General features: G+C 49.7%; 1 protein-coding gene across 8 annotated transcripts in view; it reads left to right on the top strand.

Annotated features, from left to right (window-relative positions):
• DNMT1 (DNA methyltransferase 1) overlaps nt 1–19,987 on the top strand; it is a 51,280-nt gene that overhangs the window by 14,983 nt on the left and 16,310 nt on the right. For 6 of the 8 annotated variants that reach the window (XM_070792788.1, XM_070792794.1, XM_070792795.1 and 3 more), the window contains 22 exons: nt 284–365; nt 1,838–1,872; nt 2,802–2,889; nt 4,585–4,619; nt 5,108–5,189; nt 6,376–6,414; nt 7,177–7,211; nt 7,656–7,701; nt 7,797–7,877; nt 7,953–8,062; nt 11,042–11,160; nt 11,494–11,586; nt 12,052–12,203; nt 12,489–12,676; nt 12,784–12,967; nt 14,201–14,298; nt 14,641–14,788; nt 15,783–15,898; nt 16,305–16,509; nt 16,589–16,722; nt 17,671–17,844; nt 19,537–19,758. In XM_070792788.1, the coding sequence (XP_070648889.1) occupies nt 284–365; nt 1,838–1,872; nt 2,802–2,889; nt 4,585–4,619; nt 5,108–5,189; nt 6,376–6,414; nt 7,177–7,211; nt 7,656–7,701; nt 7,797–7,877; nt 7,953–8,062; nt 11,042–11,160; nt 11,494–11,586; nt 12,052–12,203; nt 12,489–12,676; nt 12,784–12,967; nt 14,201–14,298; nt 14,641–14,788; nt 15,783–15,898; nt 16,305–16,509; nt 16,589–16,722; nt 17,671–17,844; nt 19,537–19,758 (2,466 nt within the window). The remainder of the gene's footprint in view (nt 1–283; nt 366–1,837; nt 1,873–2,801; nt 2,890–4,584; nt 4,620–5,107; nt 5,190–6,375; nt 6,415–7,176; nt 7,212–7,655; nt 7,702–7,796; nt 7,878–7,952; nt 8,063–11,041; nt 11,161–11,493; nt 11,587–12,051; nt 12,204–12,488; nt 12,677–12,783; nt 12,968–14,200; nt 14,299–14,640; nt 14,789–15,782; nt 15,899–16,304; nt 16,510–16,588; nt 16,723–17,670; nt 17,845–19,536; nt 19,759–19,987) is intronic. The other 2 variants (XM_070792789.1, XM_019964130.2) reach the window with 1 other exon arrangement.

Here is a 19,987-nt window from a genome sequence, read left to right as displayed (position 1 = left end):
AGATAGCTTAAGGACGCTGAGTTTGCAGCCAGATTAACCTTGTGATCCAGGTTGAATTCTCTTGCAAAGAGTAAATTGGGGTGGGGGGCAACTGGCAGTTACCAGAAGTAGATCTAAAGGTTGTATTGAATATTAAATGTTAACGTAATATGTACTTTTCAGGGCTACTGAGATGAAGATTGTCTTTTGGTGGTCGGGGGGAGGAAGGAAGCCCTTTTGAAAACTGCTTCCAGGGGAGGAGTCTCTGAGAGTCATCCTTAGGGTGTGTTATCTTGCTTGATAGAGTTGCTGGGCTGCTCCCTGCAGAAGAACCAGGAAGAGTAAGACCAGGAACACACATGGAAGAAGAAGGAAGAGATGATAAAGTAAAGCCTGGTCACCTCCGTGTTTGTCACTTCCACCTGAATCAGAGTCCCCATTGGTTCTAGGAAGAGGGATCAGGGCGTGGAGAGCATGTAGGAACAGAATGACTTTCACTAATGATCACAATGACCTTGACTTTAGCAAAAATGCTCTTCAAACTCCTCTTTCTGCTGCTTCTCTATGTGGAAGGTGTGTTTATGTGGTTCTGGTAACAGTAAACCACTGATAGGCCTAGAAGTCACCTGGACCTCTGCTGCTTGATCAGTTAGTCACACAGCTTAAGCCTCTCCCCTCGCCTGCACATCTTGGTTGCTCATGAGGTCTTGGTGGAGATCTCACTTTCAGACACACAAGGTGCTAAAGTGCTATAGCATCATCCAGGGTTAAAGCTGCATTCTTAACTGAGATCAGACCAGTTCTTTCCCCAGACTTGTGGCTCCTTTGTAAAATCAGGGTGGGCTTAAGGTTCTGTGAATACAGATGTACCACTGAATCCCACCCCAGGAGCTTGGGAGGGTAGAAGAAGGAATCGGGGGTCTGAAAGTGGGAGCTTTACCATGAGACAGTGCTGCCCCACACGGTAAAAGGCTGACATTGGTCGGTCCCAGGTGGTGGAACAATCTCAGATCCCCAAAAGTTTTATGACCACACTGATGAGAATTTTCTTAGCAACTCCCATGGGTAGTGTGTGCCCTTGAGAGCCTGTTAAAAAATGGGTGTCTGTTATTTTGTCCTAATGGGGAATCAACCAAGATGCATGATAATTCTTGAACTATTTGGTACTTGAAGCTAGCCTTTAATTGATCACTTCCCTACCCTGATCCTAGTTAAAATTAGCAGCAGTTACAGTTGGGACATATGTTAAATCGTTTGAGAACAAGTGGTTCCAGTAGACTGGCTCAAATCCTCCAAAGAAGGATTTAGGGCTGATTGAAATCCCTTGTCTATGGCCAGATTCCTGGGATCCCCTCTTGCAGTAGCAGAGTCTGCCATGTGTTTTTTCTGTTTACATCACCAACCTTTGATCTCCTCACAAAGTGTGAGGGGTTCCTGAGGCTGAATTTTGGAGAGGTGCATTTAGCTCTCTAAATTCAGACTCAAAATGATTTGTTGTCCATATTTGAAATGGAGCTCTTATTCCGATTGGTCATACTACTTCATTCCTTTATTTAGATTCTCATTTGATAAAGTTATCAAGGAGATTGTCAACACTTAATCCTGATAAGTGACAGTAATTTTGCCCGCAAATCCATCTTAAACAGCAGAATCTAAGAGTTCTTTAACTTCCTGCCTACCTACCCCACCAAAAAAAATGTGCTATCTGAATAGAAGAGACTCCTTCTTACCAGTTAGACTATAGGATCAGTTTAGGTATTTTATTTCCATAAAGCTCTTTAATAGAAATATTAGAATCAAACGGGGGGAAATTAACTAGTCTTTTTTTTTTTTTTGCCTCCCCGTCCCATCCACTTAGGAAGAAAAGAGACTCAGAAGTCAGACCAAAGAACCGTAAGTACAGTTAACATGCCTTTTGTACTTTGTGAAATTTACTTCCAAAAGTAAGTGTTCTCGTAAAAATTATGGATTGGACAGGGCATTAAGGTCATACGTGTAATGTGTGGGTAACTTCTGTTCTTGGAAGGTCAGGCAACCACAGTGTAGGCTGAGGTCAGCTGAGACTTACCTGACCTTGACCGCTGGCCTGTCCTTAGTGGTCTGTCCTTACTGCTGTTCATACAGGAAGCAGTTTGTTAGGTGGTGGTTAAAGAGCGTTGAGCAGCTCTGTCTCTTGCCTGTAGCTGTGAAGATGCTATGTGACAAATTGCCCCAGAGCTCAGCGGCTCAGGACAGTAGGCACTTTTTGAGCTTATATGTTTGCGGCTCAGTGGCCATTGACTGATCTTGGCCAGGCAGACCCGCTTCAGCCCTAGGACTAGGCCAGCTGGGGCGTGCGCTCAGCAGTGGCAGTGTGTGAGGGCGGCAGTGAAAAGCAGCCTCTGACATGCAATGGACTGAAGCAGGTATTGACTGGGCCTGAGTCTGGGGTGGGCAGAACTCCTGAACCAAGTGCCTGGGCCCTGGTGGAAGGAGGGGAAGACTTCTCAGATGTCACCTCAGCCCACTAGCAAACCTGCACAGGAATCTTCCACAGGCAGGATTCCCATCAGGTTATCAGGGATCAGGGGAGCCCTTTTGTCTCTTGTTTTTAAACTGCGGCGTGTCTCAGCAACACATGAAGTGTTGGTGGCACTTCTGAGATCATAAGTTCTGAAGTACCAAAGCCCTCTTGGGTTTCTTGCAATGAAAACTTACCCTTCAGATGAGAAAAATCATCCATGCTCTCTAACTTGGGGGAGGGAACCGTGTAAACCCTCACTGTGGCTTCTTGAAACGGTGATGGGCTCCCTTAGCTGACTGTGTGTTTTTTTCTGTGACAGGACACCTAAACACAAAGCTAAGGAGGAGCCAGACAGAGATGTGAGGCCTGGAGGAGCTCAGGCTGAAATGAATGAAGGAGAAGACAAAGTAAATACTGACTCGTATCACTTATCTCTAACCGATCCTTGTGTTCCCAGTTGGTTGGGAGAAATGGCATGGGTTAGGGCTGTGCGTTGAAATCCAGCCCTACCTGCCCTGGGGTGGTTTTGGGCAGGTGACCTGCCCCTCCTTGTGGGGGTTGGCAGCTGTCGCTGCATGTTAGCACCTGATACGTAGTGAGCGTTCAGTTGTCTATTTATGGTAATGGTGCCAAGGGCCTGTGTGTGCCTGGACTAAGATGTGTGTGGAACCAGCTTCTCTTCATAGCCTCTGGCCTGAGAAGGCTTGACGTGTCACCCCAGATACACGTGTCATCATGCTTGTGCTGCTTTATCGACCAGTCTCCTGAGTTCTGAGTCTAGCTCCTCGCGTTCCCGCCAGCTCCCACAGTTCAGCTTAGTTAACATATTAAACCCTAAAATATTGTACACTGACCCAGGGGTGGGCCTGTATAGAAGCCTCAGATGGTGAGGTTATCCACAGGGCTGTAAACTCCAGGGGACTGGGCTACATCTGCTGGGGTCCACAGCACAGGGATCTTATTAAGCTCCTTAGCAATTTGCTCTAAGAAAAGCCAAACCAGGATGGTCCCAAGATTGTCTCTGGTTTTCTGTGAGATCCAGGGAGCAGAGCCTGAGGTCAGACTTCCTGGGTCCTGAGCGTTCTCGCTTCCAGTGGGCACCCTTGCTTGTTCTGTGGCACGTGATCCTTTCGGTGTGTCACCTCCAGCTTGTTCTGTCTAACATCTTATTGTCTCATCTTTTCTGATTACTCGTGATCTTAATCGTCAGCACTTGCCTGGGATCCCTTCAGGTCTAGAGAGATCTCAGCGGTGGTGTCAGACCATCCGTTTTCCTCAGACAGCAGCTGGCAGGAGCTTCAGACCCCACAGCCAGCGCTCTTGTCTCATGGCAGAAAAGGACAAAAGGACCAAAAGTTTGACTTTGTCTAGTTTTTTTTTTTTTTTTTTAATTATTGACTTAATCTGTGTGTATACTTCTTTATAAAGGTCAGCAGCATATCAGAAAGATAGTCTTTGTATGTGGGCTCTGCTGTCTTTAATGAGTTGGTGACCAAGTTGGGAATCCCTACTTCTGTCTCTTTCCCATACTGGATTCCAAAGTTTAGCGTTGTCACCTACTTTCCCACTCCTGTCCCAGTGCCTGTTTGTATGACATCTTCACTCGTGACCAAATGACAGATGCAGCTATAGACATTTGGGCTGACATAAGCAAAATGGCTCTAACAGTCCCTTTTGCTTTGAGCTATCCCAGGACAGGGGTGTGTAAATTGTGGTCCACAGGCCAAAGTTGGCCCTCTGCCTGTTTTCATAAAGTTTTATTGCAACACAGCCATGCCATTTCGCTTATGTATTGTTTCTGGCTATTCTTGTGCTGCAGTGGTACAGTTGAGGAGCTGTGACGCAAGTCTGTGGCTTGGAAACCTGAAAATGTCTGTTTTTTGGCCCTTTACAGGAAATCTACCAACTCTTGTTTGTAGGCGTTAGGGAACTGAGTTAAAATTTTTGAAGCCTCATCTCTAGCCTGTAGACCTGCCTAGATTTTCCAATTCTCTTGTCCCACGGTGCTGCAATCATTAACTGATACTTTGGGGTTTTGTCTCACTCTTGCTCAAATTAATTTTCCCCCCTTTATTTCTCTACCCACACGTTTCCCCTCTCAGGATGAAAAGAGGCACAGAAGTCAACCCAAAGATCTGTAAGTGGTTAAAATGCTTGTGCTTTTGTGCTGTGCTTTGTGTAGTTTAAATTACCAAAATAGCTATTGGAGATCTGTGATGTAGATGTTTACAGGGAATTGCTGGTGCTATTGGAAGACTGGATCAGTTTGGGTGGGGCTGGATGAGAAATCACTGTGGGCCCCATCTTGCCTGTTGCCCTTTGCCTCATGGGTAGCACTCCCATCACTGCACTGCCACGTGTCTTAGTTCCAGTATCTCGTCAGGCCCCATGTCTGAGGGTCACATGGGGCGTCTGCAGGCCTCTTTTCAGGATCACGTGTTAGTGACGCACCTTTGGAGCCACTGTGACAAGGGGACTTTCTTTTGGATGGGAAGAAAGTGTCTGTTCACCAGATCGGTTCTGAATATTTTGCTTTTCTATAGCGAGGCATTAGTTTGTCATTTTTTATGTGAATTGGCAATACAGGTTTTAAGCTGACATTTGGCTTATTTGTTTATCCAATAGAGCTAGCAAACGGAGACCAGAAGAAAAAGAACCTGAAAGAGTAAAGCCACAAGTTTCTGATGAGAAAGATGAAGATGAAAAGGTAAGCTCTTGTTTTTTCAATTCTACTGTATTTCATAACATCCCATTGGCTGGAATATCTTAAAGTGATTTATAAACAATTTTCCTCATGGAAACTTTCAAACGTACCCTAGAGTAGGCAGAAAAGGGTAGCAAACCCTCATATTCTCATCAACCTTCATCAGTTACCAACCCATGACTAGGCATGTTTTACCCAAGCCTCAGTTATTCTCCTTGCCCTCCCTCACTCTGGTAAACAGATCCCAGACATATTAGTGAAATATTAACAGAAGTGCTTCTATAAGGTGCTTCCTTCTAAAAAGGAAAGGAGTCTCTTAAACATCATCACAGGGACTTCCCTGGTGGTCCAGTGGTTAAGACTTTACCTTCCAATGCAGGGGGTGCAGGTTCAGTTCCTGGTTGGGGAGCTAAGACCCCACACGCCTCGTAGCCAAAAAAACCAAAATATGGAACAGAAGCAATGTTGTAACCAATTCAATAAAGACTGTAAAAATGACCCACATCAAAAAATATTAAAAGTAAATAAACATCACTACAATACCATTTTCCTAACACCATAGTATCAAAGTCCAATCTCTGTTCAGATTTCTCTGAGGTCTGCATTGCGTGTTTTGCTGTGAGTCAGAACCCCAGCTCAGTCTGTACGATATGCTTACTCGCTGTTTGTCTTCCCTGTGTCATCTATAGCGCCACCCCATCCTCTTACTTGCAGTTGGTGTAAGTAGCCAGCTGCCGCATAGCATTAGTGGGTTCTCAGGTTGGGATCTTCCCAGAGCCCTGTCCCCTGTAGACCACTAGTTAGGCTCAGATGCTGGACCAGAGGCATGTCTCTTGTTTCCCAGAGGATTTCTAAGGTGGTGCTGTGTGCTTCCTGTTATATCACACCAGAGGCAGGGTTATCTTTGTAAGGCTTCAGGACTCATCACTGAACCCAGGTGCCCTCAGCCTGCTCCATCCATTATAAAGTTCCCCTCAGCTTTTCACCTTTTCACCTGTTTTTAACAATCATTGCTTAAATCCATTATTTCACTGGGAGTTGCAGAGTGATAGTTCTAGCATTCCTTCATTTACTCAAAATAATTCTAGAAATAAGTTTTCTCTTATTAGTCACCAGGGGTGGGGATGGTACCATAACCAAATACGACAGTCTGAGTGACTTAACCAACAGACGTTTATTTTTCTTACAGTTCTGGAGAATACAGTTCACATATCAAAGTACCAGCAGGGTTAGTTTCTGGAGAAGTCTTTCTTCCTGACGTGTGGACGGATGCCTTCTTGCTGGTCCTTACATGACCTGTCCCTGTGCAAGCACGTAGGGAGGAGAGCGCTCTGGTGTCCTATTGGATTAGGTCTCTCCCACTTACGACCTCACGTAACCACGGTCACTTCCTTAAAAGCCTCATCTCTAAATACAGTCACATTTGAGGTTAGGGCTTCAACATAAGAATTGGGTTGGGGAGCAAGGGCAAAACTCAGTCCATAGCGCCCCATATCAATTATATACTTACTGAGGTATCACTTAATACAGGAAAGCTAATTTTTGTCAGGCTTCCCTGGTGGCTCAGGGATAAAGAATCCACCTGCTAATGCGGGTTCTATACCTGGGTGGGGAAGATCCCCTAGAGGAGGAAGTGGCAACCCACTCTGGTATTCTTGCCTGGGAAATCCCATGGACAGAGAAGCCTGGTGGGCTGTAGTTCCATGGGGTCACAAAAGAATCAGACATGACTTGGTGACTAAACAACAAAAGTTTTTGTCTTTTTTTAAAAAACTAGTCTCTTATGAGTCTTTTAAGGAAGTCTGGTTATAATAATTTTGTTTATAAGACTAGACACTGGAGGTGGCTTGGGTCTCACTGGTTTTCTGACTGCCTTCCTGCCTCTGACTAGGTTTTGTGATAACCATGTACATAAAATTCTTTAACTTTGTGACATAGTCCGGATGGAAAAGACTTTTTTACCCTTCACTCTTCTGTTTTCTCTACTTAGGAGGAGAAGAGACGCAGAACTACATACAGAGAACTGTAAGAACTTATTTTTTGTCTTTCCATCAAGCAGATCGTAATACTAAACAGTTGTCTGAGAAAGAAAGAAAAAGGGGCGTTTAGTGATCCCCTGGAGAAGGAAATGGCAACCCACTCCAGTATTCTTGCCTGGAAAATCCCATGGACAGAGGAGCCTGGTGGGCTACAGTCCACCAGGTAGCAAAGGGTCCAACATGACTGAGCGACTTCACTTTGACTTTCAGTGACCTCCTGGAGCAGCCTTAGCTTTGCGTGTGATGGATAGTGAGCGCAGGACTGAGACATGCCAGTTCTGCTGTGTGAGGCAGGTCCCCTCTGCATGGTAAAGACACACTTTCCCCTTATGCAGCAGCTGGCACTCATCTGTGTCTGGATCCGGTATAACTTTGACAGATTCTGACGTGTCATGTAATGACTAAAACAAACCTTCTGCTTTGTTCCCAGAACTGAGAAGAAAATGACTCGAACCAAAATAGCCGTAGTGTCCAAGGTAAATGTACACCTGGGAATAAAAGCCGTTGTGTGACGCTAAGGGACTGGCTTAGGGCTGGCTTTCTGAGCGCCGTCTGTGTTTTGTCCCCACAGACCAATCCTCCGAAGTGCACCGAGTGCTTGCAGTACCTGGACGACCCTGAGCTGAGATACGAGCAGCACCCCCCCGATGCGGTAAGTTCCAGCTCTGTCTTCAGCCGGATAGTTACCGTCTCCTGTGTCTCTGCTCACTGGTCCAATGTCTCTCAGGTGGAAGAGATACAGATACTGACCAACGAGAGGTTGTCCATCTTTGATGCCAACGAATCTGGCTTTGAGAGTTACGAGGATTTGCCTCAGCACAAACTAACCTGCTTCAGGTAACTGATAGGTTTTGTGTGTTTTTCCTTTTTTTTAAATCCTGCTGGATCTTTTTATTTACGTGGCTGTGCGGGGTCTTTGTTACTGCACGGGTTTTTCTCTGGTTGTGGCGAGCAGGGGCTGCTCTCTAGTTGCAGTGTGCAGGCTTCTCGTTTCGGTGACTTCTCTTGTTGTGGTGCACAGGCTCAGGTGCTCTGTGGCATGTGGGGTCTTCCCGGACCAGGGATCGAACCCGTGTCCCCTGTATTGGCAGGGGATTCTTTACCACTAAGTCACCAAAGAAGCGCAGGTAACTAATATACTTATCATAACAAGGCATTTTCTTAAAGACACCTGAGTTCTTAATATCCTAATAAAGTTTTCAACACCTGATCTGCAACATTTCTTAAGCTGCTGACACTTCAGGGCCACCAAGCTGGTAGATGACTGGTAGGTCTTTGGTTGTGAAAGCTATTCCTGTTAGATCTTGAGTAGGTAAACATCCTTGCAAAAATCAGCTGTTTTGCTGTGTCAAGTCTTAGTTGTGGCTTGAAAATCTTTAGTTCTGGCATGTGGGATCTAGTTACCTGAAGAATTGAACCTGGGCCCCCTGCATTGGGGAGCATGGAGTCTTCTTAGCCACTGGACCACCAGGGAAGGCCCTTGAGTCGGTAAATATCGTAAAGCTCATTCATTCCACTGAGGGCCAGCTATGTGCAGTGGGTATTATAGATACAGCACTTCAGGCCCCTGGTTTCATGGAAGCAGAACAAGCTGTGCCTGTGGGTAGCGACATTGTGATGGATGTGAAAAGCACGGGGAGCAGAGAGAGAGTGGGTGGGAGAAAGTTGTTCAGAATGGAGGGGAAGGGACTTGAGCAAAGACCTCAGCTTAAGAACAAGCCAAGGAGATAGTGAGGGAAAGACATCCAGGAGGAGGAAACAGCAGGTGGAGGCTGGGAGGGGGGCGTGTAGGCTGTGGAAGACTAGATAAGGGGCTGTGTGGCTGGAGTGGAGGGGCCAGGGGGTGAGTGGTAGGGGATGTGGCTGGGGAACAGGGACCCAGGGCTGGGGCTGGATCCTGCGGGGCTCTTCAGGCCGAGGCAATGACGCTGGGGTCTTCTTGGTGTAGGTAGTGGAGTTTGGACTGCGTTTGGGGTTCAGACAAGCCTGTGATTGAGCAGAGTCCCCCTCCTCTCTAGCCTCCTTCGTTCTGCTCTCTCCTGCTCACTGGAGGTGCTTCCCTTTGCTTCTCTGTGTGAAATAGCTTGGCTCCAGCTCATGTCTCCTTTCAGGCCTTGGCACGTGCTTTTCCTCTCCCTGGACAAGAAAAGAGTAGGGGCGGCTGGATCGCCTGTTACAAAGCGTTAGGTGGAATCATCTCGAGATGGTCTTTCTGACATTCCTGCCCCACAGTGGGCTGGGCGCTCTAGGAAATCCCAGTGTGTTTCTTCACAGTGCTCTGTATGCTCGCTGCTGTTGGGTGTGTCTCTCCCTCTCCACGAGCAGGAGCCTGATCTGTACTGGGACGCTGTCTACTCCCCGGCCACTCCCCGGCTCAAACCTCTGCCTGACAGCATGAGTGAAACGTGCTGTTAGCATTGCTGATGTTCACGGCCTTGTGCTTCCCTGTGGCGCTGCTGGGGCAGAGGCTCACGAGAACCGGGGGCTGGGGCCACTGTAATCAGGAGTGTCAGGGCTTGGGGTCTCTGGGTGGCTCCTCAAGAACAGGTCTACCCCAGACTCCTTCCTGTGGGTTGGGAAATAAGAACACACGTCCCAGGAATGGCATGCCTTTGAGCATCAAGCCGTTGAAGCCAGACCACCTGGGTTAGCTGGGGACTCTGTTTACCTCTGGTCCTTGGGCTGAAGGTGGCAGGTGGCAACGAGCCCCTTCTGCACACTAGTGGGCCCTGCCCTGGCCTGAGACTCGGCACTTCTCCCTGATGTCACCTCTCCTGACGGAGCACGAGGACAGTCTGTCAGGCTGGGCCCTGGATCCTCCCCTTCTGTGAGTCCACCGTGTCCTGCCCTCTGTGGGTATGTGTCCATCCTTCCCACGGCTTCAGGTCCTAGTGGCAGAACTGTGACCCATGTCTGTCTGCTATGCCTGGTGGAAGAGCTCCACTCAAAGTGCTCATGTGTTCATTTTTTTAATTTGGTAAGATTCCAAGATGAGAATTTCTTGGCATCCAGGGGCCTAGGCGGTGGGAATGTGGCGGGGGATACTCTCAGACCTGCATAGCAACTCTGGCCTTGAGGCCAGCACAGGCAGGTCCGTAAGCAGAACCCACCCCAGTCCCATCCTGTTTTCTCAAATTCAGCGTCCTGCTCAATGATGCACACTCTCCTAGTGTCATGGAGCGTCTCTAGGTGGTGGGTGTTCTTGAACTTGAGGCTTCACCCCCCAGAGGGAGGTGGAAGTCCCTCCTTCTCATGTCCTCAATGAGCCTCGCTTCTTATGATGTGTAACACACATTATTTTAATCTTTTTGAGGTGAAAGTCATAACGCAAACTAACATATAAAATAGTGTGAAGCAGTAAATCCAGAAAAACAAAGCAGATCAGGAATTGCCGGGGTGGTGTCGGGAGGGGGGAAGGAGTGACAGGTCAGTGGGTGTGAGGTTTCATTTTCAGCAACAAGAACGTTTTGGAGCTAGAGGGAGTGGTGGCCCAAGTCTGGGTAGGATGTATTGGAGCAGCCAGTGCGTCTCCACAAGCCACTCCCCAAGGGAGGGCGCGCCAGGGGCTCCCCTGTGGGGTTTCCTGCTGTCGGTCTTGCTGACCTCTCCACATTCCCTTCTCATACTCTTACTCTTGGTACCCAGGTGGGCGAATCAGAAGCTATGGGGTGAAAGAGCACTGTACTGACCCAGGGTTCTGGCAGCCAGGGAGATAGTGGAGTCTGGGGACCACACTTCATCCCCCCATGTCTGAGCTTGACTCAGTACCCCTGCCTGCCTTGGTCTCCTGGTAAATGGCCTCTGTCCCCTGTCTAGCGTGTACTGTAAACGCGGTCACCTTTGCCCGATCGACACCGGCCTCATTGAGAAGGATGTCGAGCTCCTCTTTTCTGGTTCAGCAAAGCCGATATATGAGGATGATCCATCTCCCGAAGGTAAGGGGAATGTTCCAGATTGTCTGAAACAGTCAGTTTGTAAACCGAACAGAGTCTGGGCTGCGAGCAGCTACAAGCAGTCTCGCTCTGATGGCTCCAGTACGGCTGCCCGGCTCACCTGATCAGAGGTGTGGGCTCGGGTGGGGACTCAGTGCCACTGAACCTGCTTGGGTTTTTGAGGCATATTCTTTTAGTCATGTCCAACTGTGCAACCCCATGGACTGTAGCCTGTCAAGGCTCCTCTGTCCATGGGATTTTCCAGGCAAGAAGACTGGAGTGAGTTGCCATTTCTTAGTCCACTTCATTTCAAGAAACCTTTTTCTCCTCTTTTAGGTGGTATTAATGGCAAAAATTTTGGCCCCATAAACGAATGGTGGATTGCTGGTTTTGATGGAGGTGAAAAGGCTCTTCTTGGCTTTAGCACCTGTAAGTATGTGGCCAACTGTGGACTGTTTTGGAATCTGAAAGATGCTTCTGTCTTCCATGGGGCTTGGTTGGGCTCTGGGAAGTCTCAGGCTCCCATGACCGGGCTTGGTTGGGCTCTGGAAAGTCTCAGGCTCTCGTGGCTGTGTGGGAAGCATGTCAGGCTTGATTGGGATGGCTTCTCGTACTAGTTACAACTGACCCTGGAACTGACCTTGCAGCTGAAACCCAGACCAAATTCCAAAAGCCAGAATCGAGCTAGAGGAAAGCCACTTGGCCAGTCTATTCTCTGGTTGGCTCCAATAGGCCCCTTCTGAATGAGTTAACCCTGACCGTGCCTCTTAGGTTTTGACGTTTGAGTGTGGAATGACTCTGCCTGCTCTGTGAGCCTCGTAGCCTCATCCCTGCCCTTTGGCTACTGCTGCTGCCGTCAGGCTCACACTGCTCTTGTCTGTCTGTCCACTCCAGCATTTGCTGAGTATATCTTGATGGATCCCAGCCCAGAGTACGCACCACTATTCAGCGTGATGCAGGAGAAGATCTATATAAGTAAGATAGTGGTTGAGTTCCTGCAGAGCAACCCTGACTCCACCTACGAAGACCTGATCAATAAGATTGAGGTAAGAGGCTTAGGTTTTTCATTATCTGGGATTCATAGATTGTTTACATGTGATGTTGTTCATTCACTGATTTGGGTCCAACTCTTGGTGACCCCATGGCCTGCAGCCCTCCAGGCTCCTCTGTCCATGAGATTTCCTGGGAAAGGATACTGGCAGGCGGGTTCTTTACCACCGAGCCATGTGGGAAGTCCCATTTACATGCGATACATATAAGCATGTTTGACGCAAACCAGTTTTGCTTAAGCCTAAGAGAAACTTCTGTTTTTGTTTTTTTTTTCCCAAAAGACCACCGTTCCTCCTTGTATGCTCAACTTGAATCGATTCACAGAGGATTCTCTCCTGCGGCATGCCCAGTTCGTGGTGGAGCAAGTAGAGAGTTATGATCGGGCTGGGGACAGTGACGAGCAGCCCATCTTCCTGAGCCCCTGCATGAGAGACCTCATCAAGCTGGCCGGGGTCACCCTGGGAAAAAGGTGAGGGTGCAGTAGGAGTGAGCCTGAAGACCTGAGACGGAGTCTGGAAGGCAGGGCACTGCGGGAGCTCTTCCTGGGCCGCTAACACCGTGGAATCTCTCTTCCAGGCGAGCCGAGAGGCGGCAGACCATCCGGCAACCCGCCAAAGAGAAGGACAAGGGCCCCACCAAGGCCACCACCACCAAGCTGGTCTACCAGATCTTTGACACTTTCTTTGCGGAGCAAATTGAAAAAGATGACAAGGAAGACAAGGAGAATGCCTTCAAGCGCCGGCGCTGTGGCGTCTGTGAGGTAACCTCACCTATGCCGGCTCTCCTGCCCCTCATGATCTCTGAGGAGCTCGCTGTTTTCTCTTTTTGGCTTGAGAGTCTTACTGCGTAGACGTGACCCCCCAAAAACAGCTCAGCGAAGGAGTTAGTTATCCAGGGGGACTTGCATGTCTTACGGGACAACTGTCAAAAGAGGCACGCTCAGGCACTTTGCCATCAGTGCTGCTTCTGCTACAAAGGAGTCTGGCCACGTCCCATTGTGTCCTCAGGCCCCTGTGTGAGGGTGAGGGGGGTGACTGCCCCGCAGAGGCCAGCACTGCTTCCTCCAAGCGGGGTCATCCTCCCAGGATCCTGTCTTGTCTCATGGTGGAACTTTCCTCAGAAATTGGGGGCTTCGTCCAGCTTAGCTTTGAGGCCTGAGACGACCTCTCTCTGAATTTTTTAGTATAATATGTATTTACTTCACCCTCGAGGAATTAATCTCTCTAATTCTATCACTGACCCAGAGATCAGATCTGTTTTGGTGTCTTATTTGACTTAATTTGGATGAAAGCTTAAAAGGGAAAATATAGCACCTGCCTTCAGAACCACCCTCTATTCACACTAGTCCCTGGATTCTGAGGGTCTCCTCTGTCTTCAGTGGTCGCCCTCAATAGGAATTTGCATGTTGAACATGTGTCCCCCAAGCAGTGGAAACAGAGACCTAACCACTAGGCCACCAGCGAATTCCCTGTCCTCACCGTTCTTATTTTGGTTTTTATTTCATCTAGCACATGCTTATCCAAGCTTTAAATTTTCTTTTTTTTTAATTTACATAACCTGGCATCTTTCACAGCTACTGTGTGTTGATATGAGTAGACCTAGTTACCACTTTACTCCATAGTATTTCATGGTGACTCTCCTAGCCTATCCCTCGGTGATGGGCAGTGTGATATTCTAATGTGTCTTCTGTGATTCTTCACTGCTTGGAAGCAGAATTGCTGGGGTGTAGGTTACATACTTGACTTTGATCTAGAACACTGTTTTCCAGAGTGGTGTCACCAGCTTACCTCTGAGCCACCTGAGTTCTCCTTTCCCCATACCTGTGCCAGCACCATGTCTCAGGGTTAACCTTTACAAACCTTACGTCTTGTTCCTAACACTTATTTCCCTGAGTTCTAATGAGGTTAAACTTACATATTTTAAAATTCACCAAAAACTGGTTATCAGCTGTGACTAATGGCCATTTAATTTTTTTTTTAATTATGTGTTTTAGATTTGTCAACAGCCCGAGTGTGGAAAGTGTAAGGCCTGTAAGGATATGGTTAAATTTGGTGGTAGCGGACGGAGCAAGCAGGCTTGCCAAAAGAGGAGGTAAGTTTGGCCAATGATTGTTTTTGGAATGGAGGGAAATGCCAGCTGATGGCAAATAGACTTTGTGTGGGACAGGTGGGTTGACACGTGTAGAATAGGCAAGATCCCTTTGTCTAGTGTTGTCACCAAACCTGTCCCTGTTTTCTTAGTGAAAAACCTTCAGTTGGTTTTACTTTTTTTTTCCCGGCTGCGCTGTGGGGGCTTGTGGGATCCTAGTTCCCCGACCAGGGATTGAACCTGGGCCCTTGGCAGTCCCAGAGTCCCAACCCCTGGACCACCAGGCAGTTCCCAGTTGGTCTTATTTTTTAAAGAAGACCTTGCTTATCACAAGTGACTTTGTAGGTGTCCCAACATGGCCATGAAGGAGGCAGACGATGACGAGGAAGTGGATGACAATATTCCAGAGATGCCATCACCCAAAAAGATGCATCAGGGGAAGAAAAAGAAGCAGAATAAGAATCGGATCTCTTGGGTTGGCGATGCCGTCAAGGTAATCCAGGAGTGGGCCCTCGGCTGTCCTCGTGCTGCACTGCTGAGCAGCCAGGTACCTCACTGCCAGCCGTTCTGAGAGCAGCCAGAGCCCTGGAGTGAGAAACCTGCCCACGCATCCCGCAGCCGCGAGCAGAGCAGAGCTGACTGAGAGGCTGGGGTCTGTGGCCAGGCGCCAAAAATGTGTTTTTACTTGTATGCTCAAGGACTCGATGTTCCTCGCCCTCCAAAGCTGGCATTTGATACAGTCCTGGTGTGCGAGACTAGTTCCCCTGTGAAGCTGGTTTTGAGGAGAGCCCCCACTGCCCCCTCGCTAGGAGTTGGTGTTTGGGAGCACTAGCAAACCGCCTCCGGAGGTTCTGTGCTCACCTGCCTAAGAGTCAAATTCTTTGCCACAGCTGGGGAGTGAATACGTTGTCCGCATTGGTCCCTTGGTGTCCATAAGCTGGAGACGGGCCAGTTCCCTCAGCAAGCCTGAGGCCTGCCCCTGCTGGGTGCTGCTCCAGGTCTGGGCGACACAAGTGCCGGCAGGCGGGTGGGGCACGGGAAGAGGGCTGGGGCCACAGAGGCTTCTTGCTGGAACGTCCTGAAGGGTTGGAGAGCAGCTGGCCACTGAAAGTCCTTGAGAGGAACCAGGGCAGAGGCCCTGTGGTGGGAACCAGCTTTCCTTGTGGGAGAGAAGGAAGGGGGTCCATGTGTCTGAGGGGGTGTGATGAGTGGGATGCAGTGCTGTTCTAATTGAAGGCTAGGATCTGACTTGCTGCTGACAAAGGAGGGCGGAGCTGGTGACAGAGGGCTGTGAGTGCCTCGGCTGCAGGCTTCCAGCCAGGGGAGGGGCTGCTCTCTGTAGTAAGTAGCCAGGCTGTTGGAGCTCACGGCTGTTTAGAGAAACCGTCATGAGCTATGCTTTTCTGTAAAGCAGCAGGAACTAGCAGGACAAGCCTTGCACGGACCTTCAGATCCATCCTCTCCTGAAACTAAGTTCTTGTTTTCAGACTGACGGGAAGAAGAGTTACTACAAGAAGGTATGCATCGACTCGGAAACCCTGGAAGTGGGGGACTGTGTTTCTGTAATTCCAGACGACTCTTCAAAACCACTGTATCTAGCAAGGTTTGTATCCTTCCTTCCGCCTGACTTCAGCCCACACTTTGAGTAAAAGCAGGAGGTGCCTGTTTTGCAAAAAGCAGCAGCTCTTTGCCCTAGACTAAAACCAAGAAATGGACTTCCCTGGTGACTCAGTAGTCAAGAGTTCTGCCAATGTAGGAGACCTGAGTTCGATCCCTGGGTTGGGAAGATCCCCTGGAGAAGGAAATGGCAACCCACACCAGTATTCTTGCCTGGGAAATCCCGTGGACAGAGGAGTCTGGTGGACTGCAGTTCATGGGGTCACAAAGAGTCAGACACGACTGAGCACACATGCAAGCGACACCAAACAATTATCTGTACTCCTGAGGAGCCTCGGGCCAGCTCCACTGGTCGAGTTAGAACCTTCTCCCTCCCCGTCTTCCGGCTCCAGGGTCACGGCGCTGTGGGAGGACAGCAGCAATGGGCAGATGTTCCATGCCCACTGGTTCTGTGCTGGGACGGACACGGTCCTCGGGGCCACATCGGACCCCCTGGAGCTGTTCCTGGTTGACGAGTGTGAGGACATGCAGCTCTCGTACATCCACAGCAAGGTGCAGGTCATTTATAAGGCGCCCTCGGAGAACTGGGCCATGGAGGTGAGTCCCCGGTGCCCTGCATGTGTCGCTGCCCCTTGCTGCGTGGGGTCATCATGGCTGACGGTGGCCCCATCCCCAGGGAGGCGTGGACCCCGAGGCCCTGATGTCAGAGGACGACGGGAAGACCTACTTCTACCAGCTGTGGTACGACCAAGACTACGCGAGATTTGAGTCCCCTCCGAAAACTCAGCCGACGGAGGACAACAAGTACAAGTGAGTGCGGGGCCTGGGCTCCCAGGCCGCCCTGTCGGTGCTCCAGGACGCTGTGTGAATGTGTGGACCCCCCCTGCTTGCCCTGTGCTTCTGTCTGCTGGGTCTGCTGTCCCCCTGTCCTCTGATTGCCCTCCCCGCCAACCAGAGACCAGCCTGACTTGGTTGCAGTGGCTGTGAGTGTGTGGACAGCCTGGCTGGGGGTCGGGGTCACGCCCATGAGAAGCTGTCCCACTCAGGGATAGGGTGTGTCTTTCTGTGTCTGTCCTACAAATCTATGTCTTTCCTCATAAGTGAGGTCTTTGATTCCATTTAACTCTAATGCTTTTAGAGAGGTTTGCTTCTTAAATGCTTAGTGCTCCTGTTTTCCTTTCTAACCTTGATACCTCACTTTTTTTAACTAAAGGTGGTGACTGGAGTCTTCCATCATGAGCAGTGTGTGGGAGTGAGGCTGGGAGGGTTTGCTGAGCTGCCTCTGGTACTTCCAGTCAGCCTGGGCTGCTTTCGGGTTTGATCTGTTTTTAAGGCACTCTAACTCTCCTCTGAAGGGTTTATTAATCAGGAATGTTGTATTTTACCAAATCCTTCTTCAGCCTTTAGAGATAATAGTGTGAGCCTCCTTTGACATGGTTTGGGTTCCTGGCTTTACCGTGGTCTGCATTATCATTCATGTTGGATTCTTAACCAGATTCTAGGCCATTTGCTAATGTCTCTGGGTTTTTATGTCAGCTACTCGGAAGTGGGGTTGACTTGACATTTTCCTGGTGTGCATATCTCTGGGCTTTGCTCCCCAATCAGTGTGAACATAAAAGTGCAGGAGAGCCAGTGCCTTCTAACATCCGTGCATACTTCCTCTTGGTACCGGAGTCTCTGGAAATACGCCAGCAGCAGCTGCTTACAGTCACCACCAGCCACTCAAGGGCCTTTGGTTTCTGTCCACCTCTCCTTCAGGTTCTGCGCAAGCTGTGCACGTCTGGCCGAAATGAGGCAGAAGGAAATCCCCAGGGTCGTGGAGCAGCTCCAGGACCTGGAAGGCCGCGTCCTCTACAGCCTCGCCACCAAGAACGGCGTCCAGTACCGGGTGGGCGATGGCGTGTACCTCCCTCCCGAGGCCTTCACCTTCAAGTGAGTGCCCCTTGAAGCCAGCGGGGCCGGGCGCTCCGGGCCAGCAGCAGGCTGGCTCCACCATGTGCCCCCCACGTCAGCCCACTACCAGCTGCTGTCGAGCCGTCGCACTGGCGTCTGTGGTGAGCAGATGCCATCCAGCGGTCCTGTGTGGAGCCACTGTCCTTCTATGGCAGTGAGGCTATCTGTGAAGAAAGTCAGACAGAGCCAGCTGGCTAAAGGAGGATGCTGGGGTCAGTGATGGGTTCCTGCCCAGCTGGTCATGTCAGAGACCCTGCCCCCAGTTCCCGTTATCAGATGGGGAGAGGAGTATCTTGTCTTGCCTGCCAGGCCTCTAAGAATAAGTGAGTTAAAAGTGCTTATTAGGGACTTCCCTTGTGGTTGAGTGGTTAAGACTCTGCCCTTCCAGTGCAAGGGGAACAGGTTCAGTCCCTGGTCAGAAAACTAAGATCCCACATGCCCTATGGTGTGGCCAAAAAAATCTAAAATTCAAAAGAAAAAAAAAAAAAAAAAAGGTGCTTATTAGCACAGCGCCTGGCTTAGTGTAAAGGCTGACTGTGAGTTACTGCTTGGTAATTGGGAATTGCATCAAAAGACTTCCACATCAAAGGACTGAGCTCTTCAGGGAAAAATCAAAGCCACAGATATTTCCCATACTTGATCCCTTCCTTGTTGGTCCTTAGAACTAGTGTGTGGTTGGATTTACAACCAGCATTTTGGCAAGCTTAGCTCAGTTTCCCGACTTATTTTCCTCGAGTCCTCATTGGAACCCATTCAACTGAATGGGTTCAACCCAATCAACCCGTGTACTGAGTTGCAGAGCCTCAGTCCTCCCAGCCCCGTGAAGTGGGTGTACATGGTGCCCTGAAACACCAGTTCTTGGCCTAGAAGGGGAGGCCGCCCTGTAGGGCTGTTGACCAGGTATTCCTGGCCCAGCCAAAAGTGAGAGCACAGGTGTTCAGAGGGTCTCTGGGGCCTGATAGACTTTGGGGGGCCTGGTGGGAACACACGGCAGCTGCCCTCCTGAACTGCTTAACTTCCTGTCTTCAGAGTGTGGCCCTGTGGTCCTGGCAGCTTGGCATTTGCTGTGATGGCCTAATTCCGCCAGTACATGGCCAGGCCAGGTTCGGCTAGCCCAGACTGCCCATCTTCTCCCCCAGCCTCTCCAGCAGTGCCCCGAGGTTAGTGCCTCAGTCAGAATGTAGCTTATGCCACGGCCACAACTCTCAGATCACAGGAGTTTACCTCTTGCCTGGACTGTGTGCCCACTGTGGTTCAGGGGACTCAGACTGTTGTGTCACTCAGGGACCTGGGTTGACAGGGCCTCTGCCTTCTCAGAAGTTGCCTGTCTGAGGCAAGAGGAGGCTCACTGGCAACTCTCCTGCCAGGGCAGGGCTTGTGTATCACGGCTGCTCACACCCATGGAGCTGAACACATCACCTGCCAGGAAGTCCTGCCCTAAGGCCGGGTGCAGGGAGAATGTGAACAACCTCAGCAGTGAGACCCAGAGCACAGATGGGGAATACCTGTGTCAAAGTGTGGATGAGGTTGAATCTCTGAATCTGTGATCAGGGTACTGAGCTGCGTTAGTTCAGGCGCTGGAATTTAAACAGTGATTATCACAGGTCAGTCACGCCAAACCACTTTCTAACATTTCACGTTCAGTCACTCAGAGCATTTGCCTCTCTGCAGCATCAAGCTGTCCAGTCCTGTGAAACGCCCCCGGAAGGAGCCTGTGGACGAAGCTCTGTATCCAGAACACTACCGGAAGTACTCTGACTACATCAAGGGCAGCAACCTGGATGCCCCTGAGCCCTACCGTATTGGCCGCATAAAGGAGATCTTCTGCAGCAAGAAGAGCAACGGCCGGCCCAATGAGACAGACATCAAGATCAGGGTCAACAAGTTCTACAGGTCGGTGAGGGCTCTGCCCTCCAGGGGCCTCTGCCTGAGTCGTGGGAGGTAGTGAATCGCATACACGGTGGTCTGGGGGGGGGGCAGGGGTGGAGGTGTCCTCCCAGGTGTTCCTGATTACCTGGTGGGTGCTGAGGATCACTACAGCTGTGCAGCACAGCCCTGGATTCCTGTCTTAAAGCTGCAGAGCTTTGTCCAAAAGAAATCAGGGAGCGGAGGTCCAGAGTGT

The sequence above is a fragment of the Bos indicus genome, chromosome 7, assembly GCF_029378745.1.
Source record: "Bos indicus isolate NIAB-ARS_2022 breed Sahiwal x Tharparkar chromosome 7, NIAB-ARS_B.indTharparkar_mat_pri_1.0, whole genome shotgun sequence".
NCBI classification, from domain to species: domain Eukaryota; kingdom Metazoa; phylum Chordata; class Mammalia; order Artiodactyla; family Bovidae; genus Bos; species Bos indicus.
This window is presented reverse-complemented; position numbering and strand designations above follow the sequence as displayed.